The 13,852-nt window shown below is 47.6% G+C and overlaps 1 protein-coding gene and 1 long non-coding RNA gene across 10 annotated transcripts in view; one reads left to right on the forward strand and one right to left on the reverse strand.

Annotated features, from left to right (window-relative positions):
• Positions 1-313, reverse strand: part of LOC310769172 — a 20,352-nt gene extending 20,039 nt beyond the window's left edge. The window contains exon 1 of the long non-coding RNA XR_014551483.1: positions 176-313. This is a non-coding gene — a long non-coding RNA (uncharacterized lncRNA). The remainder of the gene's footprint in view (positions 1-175) is intronic.
• Positions 1-9,781, forward strand: part of LOC310768582 (uncharacterized protein) — a 22,769-nt gene extending 12,988 nt beyond the window's left edge. The window contains exons 2-8 of one of the 9 annotated variants that reach the window (XM_083626946.1): positions 1,251-1,361; positions 2,778-3,420; positions 3,610-3,691; positions 3,937-4,019; positions 4,473-4,599; positions 5,518-8,364; positions 9,363-9,781. In XM_083626946.1, coding sequence (XP_083483072.1) covers positions 3,007-3,420; positions 3,610-3,691; positions 3,937-4,019; positions 4,473-4,599; positions 5,518-7,526 — 2,715 coding nt within the window. In that variant the 5' untranslated portion in view covers positions 1,251-1,361; positions 2,778-3,006 and the 3' untranslated portion in view covers positions 7,527-8,364; positions 9,363-9,781. Of the gene's footprint in view, positions 1-599; positions 1,362-2,438; positions 2,547-2,577; positions 3,421-3,609; positions 3,692-3,936; positions 4,020-4,472; positions 4,600-5,517; positions 8,365-9,362 lie in introns of those variants that run through there. The other 8 variants (XM_083626943.1, XM_083626948.1, XM_083626949.1 and 5 more) reach the window with 8 other exon arrangements.
• Positions 9,782-13,852: the final 4,071 nt, after the last annotated feature.

Raw genomic sequence — 13,852 nt, forward strand, 5'->3', positions numbered from 1 at the left:
CCATTTTTTCCTTTGCGCCTGGGTTTTTGAATGTCTTCCGGAACGGATAGTAGTTCTACATGGTGATACAACTAGTAATATGTCAGTTTATCTTGAGCTTCCACATATCACAAGAAGGGTTGTCTTTGTTTGGGAAAATAGGAAATATTAAAAGGAAAATGCTTTACACTGGTACCTCAGGTTACAAACACTTCAGGTTACAGCCTCCGCTAACATGGAAATAGTATCTTGGGTTAAGAATTTTACCTCAGGATGAGAACAGAAATGGCAGAGCGGCAGCGGGAGGCCTCATTAGCTAAAGTGGTACCTCAGGTTAAGAATGGACCTCCAGAACGAATTAAGTTCTTAACCCGAGCCACTGTATTAGGAAGAAAAACTAAGAGAGTAACGCTGAAGGAAATGGGGTTGGGAAGAGGCTGGTGCGGTTTTAAGGCAGTGTTTGGCCTCAGAGTTCAGGTCTCGGTCCTTTCAAGGTGCTGTTGGCATCAAAATGAGAGCCAGGCTGGTGGCGAGGAAAAGGCCCGCCAGGAGGATGTCCTTGCAGGACCTTTCGTGCTCCTCCTGCTCCTGTTTCCGAGGGAGGGAGCAGCTCAGGGTCCACCAAATAAGGCCCCCCTCCGGGTGCAGGCCATGCCCGGGCCTCGGCTTTGCAGAGGGAGAGAGGGGGGAGCTGGGGAGCCCGGAGCGCCAAGGGTTAAAAGGAGCGGAGCTGGATTCCTAGAGAGGACCGGAAATCAAGGGAGAAGGTTCTCCCCCATCCCTTCCTGCAAGGAGGAGGAGGGCTGTTGTCTCAGCTCCTTCTGGGATCCGGTGAGTCTCTTTCTCTTCTGCTTAGGTTGTGTTGGGGAGATGGGGGAGTCCCCAGGGGGCAGGGCAGCCAGGAGGGTCCCCCAAGAAGAGAGAGAAGGGGGCCTGGGGGGCTCCGCTTTGCAAGGGTTCCAAGGACAGCGCAGAAGGCCAGCCACGAGGGCAAGGGAGACATCCTTCTTAGGGACCCCCAGAGTCATCTAGCCGAACCCGCGGCAGCGCAGGAATCTCTTGCCCAACCTGGGGCTCGAACCCAAGACCCTGAGATCAAAGGGACTCATGTTCTACCAACTGAGCTCCCCTGCCTTATTCGGGTATATTTCTGCAATTCGCGTGGCTCCTCAGAGAGGGAAAATGTGAGCTTGGTTTGCTCCACCTTGCAAAGGTTAAAAGCAACTGAGATTAATATTCCTAGAGAAGACAGAAAATAACTTGGAGATGAGGTCCTCCGGAGCAAAAGCCCCTCCCACTTTCCCAGCTTCCTCCCTGCAAGAGGGGGAAGGTGGCTTTCGTCTCCTCTGCAGGAGCTGCCTCAGTTTCCCTTCAGGGACCTAGTGAGTTTCCTCTCTTTTCTGCCTTAGGGTGCACTGGGTAGAAGTGGGGCGGGTCCATGGGGAGCCTGCTCAGCTCCTGCAAGGGGATCCCCAAGCCAGGGATAAGAGGTTCTGCCTCCCTTCCTCTCTGCAAAACCAGGGAGGCTGCAAGTAGCAGGAGGTCTGCAACTCTCTTCTTCCTTTGCATCAAGACGCCACTTGCTCCTTTGGGGAGGGGGAGTCACTGAGTCAGGAAGAAAAGGGCATGCAAAGGCACCCTGATGGGATTGAGGAAGCAGTCACGTTCATTAACCCAGGTGGCAGCCAGACGGACACATTTGGAGGTAGAACTAAAACCTTGGCCTCTACGATAAACAAAGTCCTTCCTTGTCACAATGCACACTTAGACCCTGGGAACTACCATCCACAGGAGGAAGGGATGGTCACCGAGCCAGATGGCTTGAGAAGAGGATGAGGCCAATTCAGGGAGGAGCAGAGGGCTAGTGGTGTCTCCTGGCCCCACAGTTGGAGGCAGCCATGCTTCTGAATGCCAGCTGCTGGGAAGTGCAGGGGGAGAGAGTTATCCCTGGGCTCCAGCCCTGCTGGTGGGCTTCCCAGAAGAGGCCCCAGGTTGGCCTCAGTGAGAACAGGAGGCTGGACTGTCTTCACCCAAAAGGTTAGCACAGCCCAACCTGGAGATAACAGAATAAAGGATGCAAGGAGGGAGCTGCATGGACTGGGTGGGCAGAGAGGAATGGTGAGGGGAACCAGCTGGGGAAACCACAAGGGAAGGCGGCTCTGGGCCAGGGGAGGGGTTTGGTGGCAATGATGAGTGGTCAGAGGAAGGAGGAGGTGTCTGAAGCTGAAGAGGTAACAGGGCTTAGTGAGCAAGGGCAGGAGATTCAGATGAGGGAGGCCAAGAGGTAGGGATGATTCTGGCTGGTGAAGAGGAATAGGGGTCTCCCCTCCTCCTGCGACAAGCTCCCCCCCCCCATCAGCATAATCAATTACTTGATGTTCACCCAAAATTCCCGTGGCGGATTAAAACAGTAAATCACAATATTAGGCAGAGTATAAAATTATTACAGTCACAGAAAGAAGGTAAATCCTGTATCTCTCTTTTTTAAACACTGTCCTTTGGCCCCACACACAAGCTATTTGGTCCCACCCACCTGTTCTTTGGCCAGGTGAAGCTCTGGTCCTCAGGTGGGTGGCCAGGTAAAGATCTGGCCCTCAGAATAAAGAAAGAGGGACCCACCCCAGGAGTCTTGAGAATGTGGGGGATTGCAAGTGCTGGAACATGAGGTAGAAGCAGGAAAGAAATGTGCCCTGACATTTGGGGGTGGGAGGGACCCCCACTATTGCCTTGTGTCCAGATGACTCACTCATCCATTCTTCCTTCCTTCCTTACTTCCTTCCTTCCTTTATTTTTTAAAGAAAGCTCAGTCTGAGTTGTGGTGCAGTGCAGCCCTGGTTCCTAGCAAGACTCATCCACGCTTGTCCAGGGAATATTTTTATTTACCTGACTGTGTATCAGATTTACCGGTATATCAGAAAAATATATTTGCTTTTTAGGATTTTCTAAAACCTCTCATTAGGACAGACAGAATTTGGCAGAAAACACAGGGACTTCTTTTGATTTCTTAGAGGTGTCCTGAGGACAGAGATGGATGAGCAAGACTCAGCTGGGCCTGAAGCAGCAAGACTTCATTCCATCCAAACTCTTAGCCATGGAGGAATCCGGGGAAAGTCTGTCCAAAGGATCCTGGGTGAGGAGGACACCCTCCGCTCAGATGTGCAGAGCCAGCAGCTTGGGCAGCTTTGTTACCAGGAGGCCAAAGGACCCCGAGAGGTTTGCAACCGACTCTACCACCTTTGCCATCAGTGGCTTAAACCAGAAACCCACACGAAAGCTGAGATGCTGGACCTGGTGATCTTGGAGCAGTTCCTGGCTGTCCTTCCAGCAGAGATGGAGAGCTGGGTGAGGGAATGTGGAGCGGAGACCAGTTCCCAGGCGGTGGCCCTGGCCGAAGGTTTCCTCCTGAGTCAGGCAGAGGAGAGAAAGCAGGCAGAACAGCAGGTGAGAGAGACTTTCCTCTGGATACTCCCAGGGGGCTCCAAACTTGAGAGTATCCCCCAATGCTCTACTAATTTGCCCATCCTTTTTTGGAAAGCATCCGAGGAATGATATTTGATACCCCTAAAGTGTGTATGTCCTTTGCCATTCCAGTTACAATCTAATAGTTTTGATTGCTTGTTGCTCTTGCAGGGGAAGGATCAGTTTCCAGAAATGGGTCCGGATTCCTCTGAGGTAGAGAGAACTCCATTGGACTCCAGAGTAAGGCCACTGGGTAAGGAGGAAGGACTTTTTTCTCCCCCGTTTTGTCACATAATGTTGTTTTTGAAACTAATCCGTGAATTATTCTCATCTTTTTTGGAGAAGACACGTGAAGCCAAGAGCCCAGAGAAAGGGTGATGTATTTTTGCACATGTGAAATGATTATTAACGTCCACGTTTACATGGTTACTCTTACTTTTTGGAAGGCCCACCTGTAGTTTTCCTTCTGAGTGAAGCATGCAGCTTTTTCTCTCGTAGGAGACCGAACGATGCCAGCAAGACCTGTTTGTCCATCTTTTCTTGGTGGCGAAGGGGAAGCTGCCCCTGTGGAACCAGAGCAGGTAGGAGGAAGGAGCCATGTGGGGAAAGAGGATGTCATGGACGGGTTGGACACAGAGGAAAGGTGGGAGGAACCGCCAAGGAAAGAAGGGTTGAATGCTAAAATAGGCTTCTAGGCAGTTTACACACCACACCAAACAATGGCCAGGATTCACCCCATCAGTCGCACAATGGGGCTTTCCCCCTCCCATCCCCCGGTCATTGCCCCCCCTGCACACCTTGACGTTGTCTATAGGGCATCAGGAGGGTCCTCCCCACCCGGCAAGAACAGCACACAGGGAAAGAAGGAAGGGGATCCTTCCATGTGGCAAATGGGGATGTGTCCATCATGAAATGTGCAGAAGAAGAATCCCATTAAAACATAACATCAATTAAGAGGCAGAAGACAACAGAGCAAAGTGTAACTGTTCACCTTGATGTTTTCTAAGAGGACAACCTTTTTCCTTTTCTTTTAGGGTCCATTGTGCTTTGAAGATGTAGCTGTGCATTTCACAGACGAGGAGTGGGCGTTGCTGGATCCTGACCTGAGAGCTCTGCACAAGGAAGTCATGGAGGAGAATCGTGGGATCTTGGACTCTCTCGGTAAGGCTTCCTCTTGGATCATCCTATGTGCTTTGAAATTCAAGATATATCTCTATGGGAGGAACCTCTGATTATTCGATGGGGCTCCACAGCAGCACCCACAGCCCCTGGGATTCTAACACTCCCACAGAAAACTTTGGATGGAAGATTATTGACTGCTTTCCATGTGAATATTCTTCCTTCAGTTCGGCCTTTTCAAAGCATGAAACACAGACAGATGGGCGGGTAATAAATAATAAAATTATTACTATCATTATCATCATCATCATCATGCCTATCCCCCTCCAAGATGGCTCCCCTTTTGCTGTTGAAGGGCTGGCCTGTCTGCAGCCCCACAGCCTCCCATCAGGGCCCCTTCACCAGGGGCAGCAGCACAGGAAGGGCCTCAGGAAAGCAGCCATGACTCCAGCCGGGCTGGGAACCATCTGGCCAGATGCAGAGGAGAAGGAAAGCTGATCCCTCTCCTTCCCCTCATAGGGCCAGGGCTGCCAGAGGCGCAGGGTGCTGAGCAGGGGGAAAGGAGCTCAGCTGAAGAGCCTGTGGGGGAGATAAGATACCCCTCCGTATTTTTCCCAGGCTCCTCTAAAATGCACAAGGCCTTCTTACATGTAGGCTTCTAAGGGATTCAGGAAGTTCAAGTAGCTTCTGTCAGATTTTTCATTTCTGTTCTTGCTTCTTTCTGTCATTAGTTGACTTAAGAGACAAGTGACATTGGAGATGGCACAGATCCCATAATTGGGCCAAACAAAATCCATCCAAGAAAATAACCAGGCTTTTTGAATCTCAGGCAATGAACCCTGTAGGAAGACCTCAAATCTAATTCCCCTCATTTCTTCTTGGGTCAGAAACATTAATTAGCACTGCTTTATAATTGGGGGCTCCATTGCTTCCTGAGGCTCCAATCTGTTTCTCTCTCAGTTGCAGGTGGTGATGAATTGGAGCTGAAGAACGAGGGAGACCACGACAAAAGCCACAGAGTGGAGAAGTCATATCCATATTCAGAGTGCAGAGAAAGCTTCAGTCAGAGCTCCCATTCCACTTCAAATCAAAGAACTCCCCTTGAGAAGAAACCCTATCAGTGCTTGGAATGTGGAAAGAGCTTCAGGGAGAAAAACAAGCTCACTGTCCATCAGAGAATTCATACAGGGGAGAAACCCTATCAGTGCCAAGAGTGTGGAAAGAGCTTCAGTCAAAAGGGCAGTTTAACGACCCATCAGAGAATTCATACAGGGGAGAAACCTTATCACTGCTTGGAATGTGGAAAAAGATTCATTGACAGACGCCAGCTCACTGTCCATCAGAGGATTCATTCGAGGGAGAAACCTTATCGATGCTTTGAATGTGGAAAGAGCTTCAGTCAGAGCACCCAGCTCACTTTCCATCACATACTTCATTCCGGGGGGAAACCATATCACTGCTTGCAATGTGGAAAGACTTTCACTTGGAAAATAAGTCTCACTTCCCATCAGAGAATTCATACAGGTGAGAAACCCTATCACTGCTTGGAATGTGGAAAGAGCTTCAGGGAGAGAAACAAGCTCACTGTCCATCAGATAATTCATACAGGGGAGAAACCCTATCAGTGCCAAGAGTGTGGAAAGAGCTTCACTCAAAAGGGCAGTTTAAATTCCCATCAGAGAATTCATAGAGGAGAAAAACCTTATCACTGCTTGGAGTGTGGCAAGAGCTTCTTTCGAAGAAGCCAGCTCACTGTCCATCAGAGAATTCATATAGGGGGAGAACCCTATCAGTGTTTGGAATGTGGCAAGAGCTTCAGGGAGAGAAGCAATCTAACTGTCCATCAGAGAATTCATACAGGGGAGAAACCCTATCAGTGCCAAGAGTGTGGAAAGAGCTTCAATCAAAAGGGCAGTTTAAATTCCCATCAGAGAATTCATACAGGGGAGAAACCTTATCACTGCTTGGAGTGTGGCAAGAGCTTCTTTCGAAGAAGCCAGCTCACTGTCCATCAAACAGTTCATACTGGGGAGACACCCTATCAGTGCCTGGAATGTGGAAAGAGCTTCAGTCACCAAGGCCAGCTCACTGTCCATCAAAGAATTCATACAGGGGAGAAGCCATATCAGTGCTTGGAATGTGGCAAGAGCTTCTTTCGAAGAAGCCAGCTCACTGTCCATCAAACAGTTCATACTGGGGAGACACCCTATCAGTGCCTGGAATGTGGAAAGAGCTTCAGTCACCAAGGCCAGCTCAATGTCCATCAAAGAATTCATACAGGGGAGAAGCCATATCAGTGCTTGGAATGTGGAAAAAAATTCACCCAGAGTGCCCATCTCACAATCCATCACAGAATTCATACAGGGGAGAAACCCTATCAGTGCTTGGAATGTGGCAAAAGCTTCAGAAAAAAGCGCACTTTAACTTCCCATGAGAGAAGTCATACAGGGGGAAAACCCTATCAGTGCCAAGAGTGTGGCAAGAGCTTCAGAAAAAAGAACAATTTTACTTCCCATGAGAGAATTCATAAAGGGGAAAAACCCTATCAGTGCCAAGATTGTGGCAGGGGCTTCATTGACAGACGCTATTTCAGTGTCCATCAGAGGATTCATACAGGGGAGAAGCCATATCAGTGCTTGGAATGTGGAAAGAGTTTCACTTGGAAAAGAAGTTTCACTTCCCATCAGAGAAGTCATACAGGGGAGAAGCCATATCAGTGTTTCGAATGTGGAAAGAGCTTCATTCAAAGAGGCCTTCTCAGTGTCCATCAAAGAATTCATACAGGTGAGAAGCCCTATCAGTGCTTGGAATGTGGAAAGAAATTCACCCAGAGTGCCCATCTCACAACCCATCACAGAATTCATACAGGGGAGAAACCCTATCAGTGCTTGGAATGTGGAAAGAGATTTATTGAGAAGGCCAAACTCGGGATCCATCAAAGAATTCACAGCAAAAGAAAACTATTTTAATGCCAAGAATGTGGGAAGAGCTTCAGTCACAGGGCCCGTCTCGCTTCCCATCAAAGAACTCACATTGGGGGCAAATTATAGTAGTGGCTGTATACAGATTTAATTTTAGGAGCCCTTAGTTTGTATGAGGTGAGAATTGCAGTTGGGTTCTTTGCGACATCTGGTGCCCCATAGTAATTCCTACAACGTACCCAAGAACTGTGATTTGCAAGTTCTTGGCCAAGGTGTTTAATACCATCTTTAGAGTTTCCTTTCTCTTGGCAGATCAAAATGAGCAGGAGACAGCAAAGGTTGCAATTTGAATTGGGTTGCAAATCTGGGACAATTAGAATAAGATCCACTATTTGACTTTTGACTCAAAACCCTACAATGTATTTTATATAACGGACTTTTTATTTTTATTCTTTGTATATTGTATTGTTGCTCTATTGGTATGCCCGGGGGCTGACGCGAATAAAGATTTATTCATTCATTGAACATTTTCGTCGCGTCATGCCTGGGGTGAGGGATAAGAGTGGTTTGGTGACACTGATGAGATGGCTGTCCATGCTGAACTTTCCTAGGAAGGACTTGGGGTAAAATTTGTGATAGTTGGTTGAATATTAGATATTATAGATTTTGATTCTGTTCGAAGTGTCCTAGTACTTATTGCATTTAACCTTTTCGATAGAATGTATTAGGCATGATTTTTGTATGCCTGCATTTTGTAATCCCCATGCCACCCTCCTGCACTGTGTAAAGCTGTGATGTGTATATTGCCTACCTCTTCCAGCCTTATCTGACCTTGGAAGGGCAGGTGATGTTTGGAGAAAGAGGAAGGAGTTGAGCTAGCATCTGTGTGAGAACTCACATACCTTTTTTTTTTAATATTTATTGAAATTTTACAAAAACATAGGTTTACAGAATACAAAAAAATAGGAAAAGAAAAAGATAAAAAAAGAAAAGATACAAAAATACATAAAAAATAAAAATACAAAAAACAGATAGATAAAAAAGAATTAAAAACAAATCCATTTTTTGTAACTTTAAACTCATAAGCTTGTTTCCTTGACCTCCTTACACCTCCCCTTTTTGTATTCCCATTTAAATAATCAAATCAGCAAATCCTTACCCTCTTTCGTTTATCTTAACTCTATATCTTAACATATTATAACTCTATATTTTCATCCATTATCAATTCATTTTTGCATATTCTCATTAACTTTGTTGCTAATGCCACTTATTTTCAATCCAACATCATTTTTAACATTCATTAATTTTACAGTATTTCTGCAGATAGTCTTTAAATTTCTTCCAATCTTCTTCCACCAACTCTTCTCCCAGGTCTCGGATTCTGCCAGTCATTTCCGCTAATTCCATATAGTCCATCACCTTCATCTGCCACTCTTCCAGGGTGGGTAAATCTTGTGTCTTCCAATACTTTGCAATGAGTATTCTTGCTGCTGTTGTTGTATACATGAAGAAAGTTCTATCCTTCTTTGGCACCAATTGGCCGACTATGCCCAGGAGAAAGGCCTCTGGTTTCTTCAGGAAGGTATATTTAAATACCTTTTTTCATTTCATTATAGATCATCTCCCAGAAAGCTTTAATCTTTGGGCACGTTCACCAAAGGTGAAAGAATGTACCTTCATTTTCTTTACATTTCCAACATTTGTTATCGGGCAAATGATATATTTTTGCAAGCTTGACTGGTGTCATGTACCACCTGTATATCATTTTCATAATATTCTCTCTTAAGCCATTACATGCCGTAAATTTCATACCGGTGGTCCACAACTGTTCCCAGTCAGCAAACATAATGTTATGACCAATATCTTGTGCCCATTTAATCATAGCAGAGAACTCACATATCTCCTCAAATGTCTTTGACATCTTTTGGTACCAGGGAAGTAAGATATGGGATTGAAATGTCAACAGTCCCATGGAAGTCCTGGTTGCCATGGGCATGGTTGCCAAGTGAGACATAAGAGACCCAAATGACCTGGGCACTCGGGGACACAGCAAGGTAATTTCAGAGGAGACGATATCCGCATGAGGACACGCATCCCATGACCTGTAACTTTTCTTGATGCAAGTGGAAGAGTGTCCTGGCATTTTATGAGTCTTTGTGTGTTGTGTATATCATCTTTCTTCTAATATGCCTCCTGGCAGCCTTTTCGAACTAGCCGTTCTGCTGAATAGCAGGTTAGCAAGGCTGTCCTACTGCAGTAGTTTGAATAAACCAGGTCCATGCAGGATGCTGAGATTGCTCTCATTCTCTTGGCTCTGAGTTTTTGTTTCAAGTATTCCCTCCCCTGGGTCACGAACCGGTTATGTAGAAGCAAATTCTGATCACATGAGCAATTCACATACTTTATATTTTCCTTTCTTCTGTGAGAAGCTTAAGTCAAGGATTCTCTTTCTGCTGTCCTCCGATCATTCACAATGGGCGTATGCCAAGAGGAAAGAATTGTATCCATGAGGAACCAGAGTTCTTGGTCCATCTTACGCCAAAGGGAGTTAGGAGCAAGAGATGGACAAGTTTGTTTCCTTTAGGGTCCTCCAGGGTATGCCTTCAAAGATGGAAGAAGATTAAAGGAAGAGCTAAGGGCAGGAATGCGTTAAAGAGGTAATATAATCTCATTGCACTGTTTCAATAAAATGTTGCATCCCAGATACAAAGTTCCCATCCTCATTTCCTTCGCTGATTGTGAGGCGGGGGAAGAAAGGTAGTGACATCTAAAGGATACTAGACAAATAAAGTTTATTTGATATACAGTGGAACCTCAGTTTTTTCGCATCTTTGAACCTGAATGTTTCGGTTTTTGAATGCAGAAAACCTGGAAATAATTGCTTCTCTTTTCGAACACGCCTCGGACGTTGAACATCTTCCGCTGCGTATTTTTCCATTTTTTCCTTTGCGCCTGGGTTTTTGAATGTCTTCCGGAACGGATAGTAGTTCTACATGGTGATACAACTAGTAATATGTCAGTTTATCTTGAGCTTCCACATATCACAAGAAGGGTTGTCTTTGTTTGGGAAAATAGGAAATATTAAAAGGAAAGTGCTTTACACTGGTACCTCGGGTTACAAACACATCAGGTTACAGCCTCTGCTAACATGGAAATAGTATCTTGGGTTAAGAACTTTACCTCAGGATGAGAACAGAAATGGCAGGGCGGCAGCGGGAGGCCCCATTAGCTAAAGTGGTACCTCAGGTTAAGAATGGACCTCCAGAACGAATTAAGTTCTTAACCCGAGGTGCCACTGTAATAGGAGGAAAAAAATAAGAGAGAAACGCCGAAGGAAATGGGGTCAGGAAGAGGCTGGTGCGGTTTTAAGGCAGTGTTTGGCCTCAGAGTTCAGGTCTCGGTCCTTTCAAGGTGCTGTTGGCATCAAAATGAGAGCCAGGCTGGTGGCGAGGAAAAGGCCCGCCAGGAGGATGTCCTTGCAGGACCTTTCGTGCTCCTCCTGCTCCTGTTTCCGAGGGAGGGAGCAGCTCAGAGGCCAGTCCAGAGGGTCCCCCAAATAAGGCCCCCCCTTGGTGCAGGCCATGCCCGGGCCTCGGCTTTGCAGAGGGAGAGAGGGGGGAACTGGGGCGCCCGGCTCGCCAAGGGTTAAAAGGAACGGAGCTGGATTCCTAGAGAGGACCGGAAATCAAGGGAGAAGGTTCTCCCCCATCCCTTCCTGCAAGGAGGAGGAGGGCTGTTGTCTCAGCTCCTTCTGGGATCCGGTGAGTCTCTTTCTCTTCCGCTTAGGTTGTGTTGGGGAGATGGGGGAGTCCCCAGGGGGCAGGGCAGCCAGGAGGGTCCCCCAAGAAGAGAGAGAAGGGGGCCTGGGGAGCTCCGCTTTGCAAGGGTTCCAAGGACAGCGCAGAAGGCCAGCCACGAGGGCCAGGGAGTCATCCTTCTTAGGGACCCCCAGAGTCATCTAGCCGAACCCGCGGCCGCGCAGGAATCTCTTGCCCAACCTGGGGCTCGAACCCAAGACCCTGAGATCAGAGAGACTCATGTTCTACCAACTGAGCTCCCCTGCCTTATTCGGGTATATTTCTGCAATCCGCGTGGCTCCTCAGAGGGGAGAATGTTAACATTATTTGCTCCACCTTGCAGGAGTTAAAAGGAATTGAGATGCATTCCTAGAGAGGACTGGAAGTAAAGGGGGGGATGCTATCCTCCCGAGCAAAAGCCCCTCCCACTTTCCCAGCTTCCTCCCTGCAAGAGGGGGAGGTGGCTTTCGTCTCCTCTGCAGGAGCTGCCTCAATTTCCCTTCAGGGACCTGGTGAGTTTCCTCTCTTTTCTTCCTTAGGGTGCATTGGGGAGAAGTGGGGCGGGTCCATGGGGAGCCTGCTCAGCTCCTGCAGGGGGATCCTCAAGCCAGGGATAAGAGTTTCTGCCCCCCTTCCTCATTGCAAAACCAGGGAAGCTGCAAGTATCAGAAGGTCTGCAACTCTCTTCTTCCTTTGCATCAAGACATGGCATGCTTCTTTGAAGGGGGGGGGTCACTGAGTCAGGAATAAAAGGGGATGCAAAGGAACCCCGATGGGATTGAAGAAACAGTCACGTTCATTAACGTAGCTGGCAGCCAGACGGACACATTTGGAGGTAGAAATAAATGAAGTCCTTCCATGTTGCAGTGTGCAGGTAGACCCATGGAACTCCCATCCACAGGAGAAAGGGATGGCCACCAAGCCAGATGGCTTTAGAAGAGGATGAGGCCAATTCAGGGAGGAGCAGAGGGCTAGCGATGGCTCCTGGCCCCCACACTTGGAGGCAGCCATGCTTCTGAATGCCAGCTGCTTGGGGAGAGAGTTATCCCTGGGCTCCAGGCCTGCTGGTGGGCTTCCCAAAAGGTGCCCCAGGTTGGCACCTGAGAGCAGGAGGCTGGACTGGCTTCACCCAAAAGGAAAGCAGAGCCCAACCTGGTGATAACAGAATAAAGGATGCAAGGAGGGAGCTGCATGGACCAGCTGGGGAACCTGCAAGGGAAGGAGGCTCTGGGCCAGAGGAGGGGCGGTGGGGCAATGATGAGTCGTCAGAGGGAGGAGGAGGTGTCTGAAGAGGTAACGGGGCTTAGTGAGCGAGGGGAATCTGTGGCAGAGAGCAATCTAGATCCAGAGGCAGGAGATTCGGATGAGGGAGGCCAAGAGGTAGGGATGATTCTGGCTGGTGAAGAGGAATAGGGGTCTCCCCTCCTCCTGTGACAAGCTCCCCCCCCCCCATCATCATAATCAATTACTTGATGTTCACCCAAAATTCCCGTGGCGGATTAAAACAGTAAATCACAATATTAGGCAGAGTATAAAATTATTACAGTCACAGAAAGAAGGCAAATCCTGTATCTCTCTTTTTTTAACACTGTCCTTTGCCCCCCCCACAAGTTATTTGGTCCCACCCACCTGTTCTTTGGCCAGGTGAAGTTCTGGCCCTCAGAATAAAGAAAGAGGGACCCACCCCAGGAGTCTTGAGAATGTGGAAGATTGCTGGAACATGAGGCAAAAGCAGGAAAGAAATGTGCCCTGACATGTGGGGCTGGGAGGGACCCCCACTATTGCCCTGGGTCCCAGTTACACTTAGTACAGATGACTCACTCATCCATTCTTCCTTCCTTCTTCTTCCTTCCTTTATTTTTTAAGGAAAGCTCAGTCTGAGTTGTGGTGCAGTCCAGCCCTGGTTCCTAGCAAGACTCATCCACGCTTGCCCAGGGAATATTTCTATACAGGCAAATCCTGTATCTCTCTTTTTTAAACACTGTCCTTTGGCCCCCCACACAAGTTATTTGGTCCCACCCACCTGTTCTTTGGCCAGGTGAAGCTCTGGTCCTCAGTTGGGTAGCCAGGTAAAGATCTGGCCCTCAGAATAAAGAAAGAGGGACCCACCCCAGGAGTCTTGAGAATGTGGGAGATTGCTGGAACATGAGGCAGAAGCAGGAAAGAAATGTGCCCTGACATTTGGGGGTGGGAGGGACCCCCACTATTGCCTTGTGTCCAGATGACTCACTCATCCATTCTTCCTTCCTTCCTTCCTTCCTTTATTTTTTAAAGTAAGCTCAGTCTGAGTTGTGGTGCAGTCCAGCCCTGGTTCCCAGCAAGACCCATCCACGCTTGCCCGGGGAAGATAGATAATACTTTATTCGGCTATAAGCCCACAAGGTAAAACCAATCAATAAATAAAATAGCGTTTTACATTCTAAAATATCAACTAAAATATTTCAACGCATAATCTCCTTCACGTTACATACAGTCTCTAGATGTACCATATTGTGGCCTTGAATATAAAGATGGTGGATAGAGTTTACTAGATTTTTAATAGTCATGCAGCATTCCATGAAGTCTTTTATATGAAAG

This window comes from Podarcis filfolensis, assembly GCF_964270895.1.
Source record: "Podarcis filfolensis genome assembly, chromosome: 8".
Classification (NCBI taxonomy): domain Eukaryota; kingdom Metazoa; phylum Chordata; class Lepidosauria; order Squamata; family Lacertidae; genus Podarcis; species Podarcis filfolensis.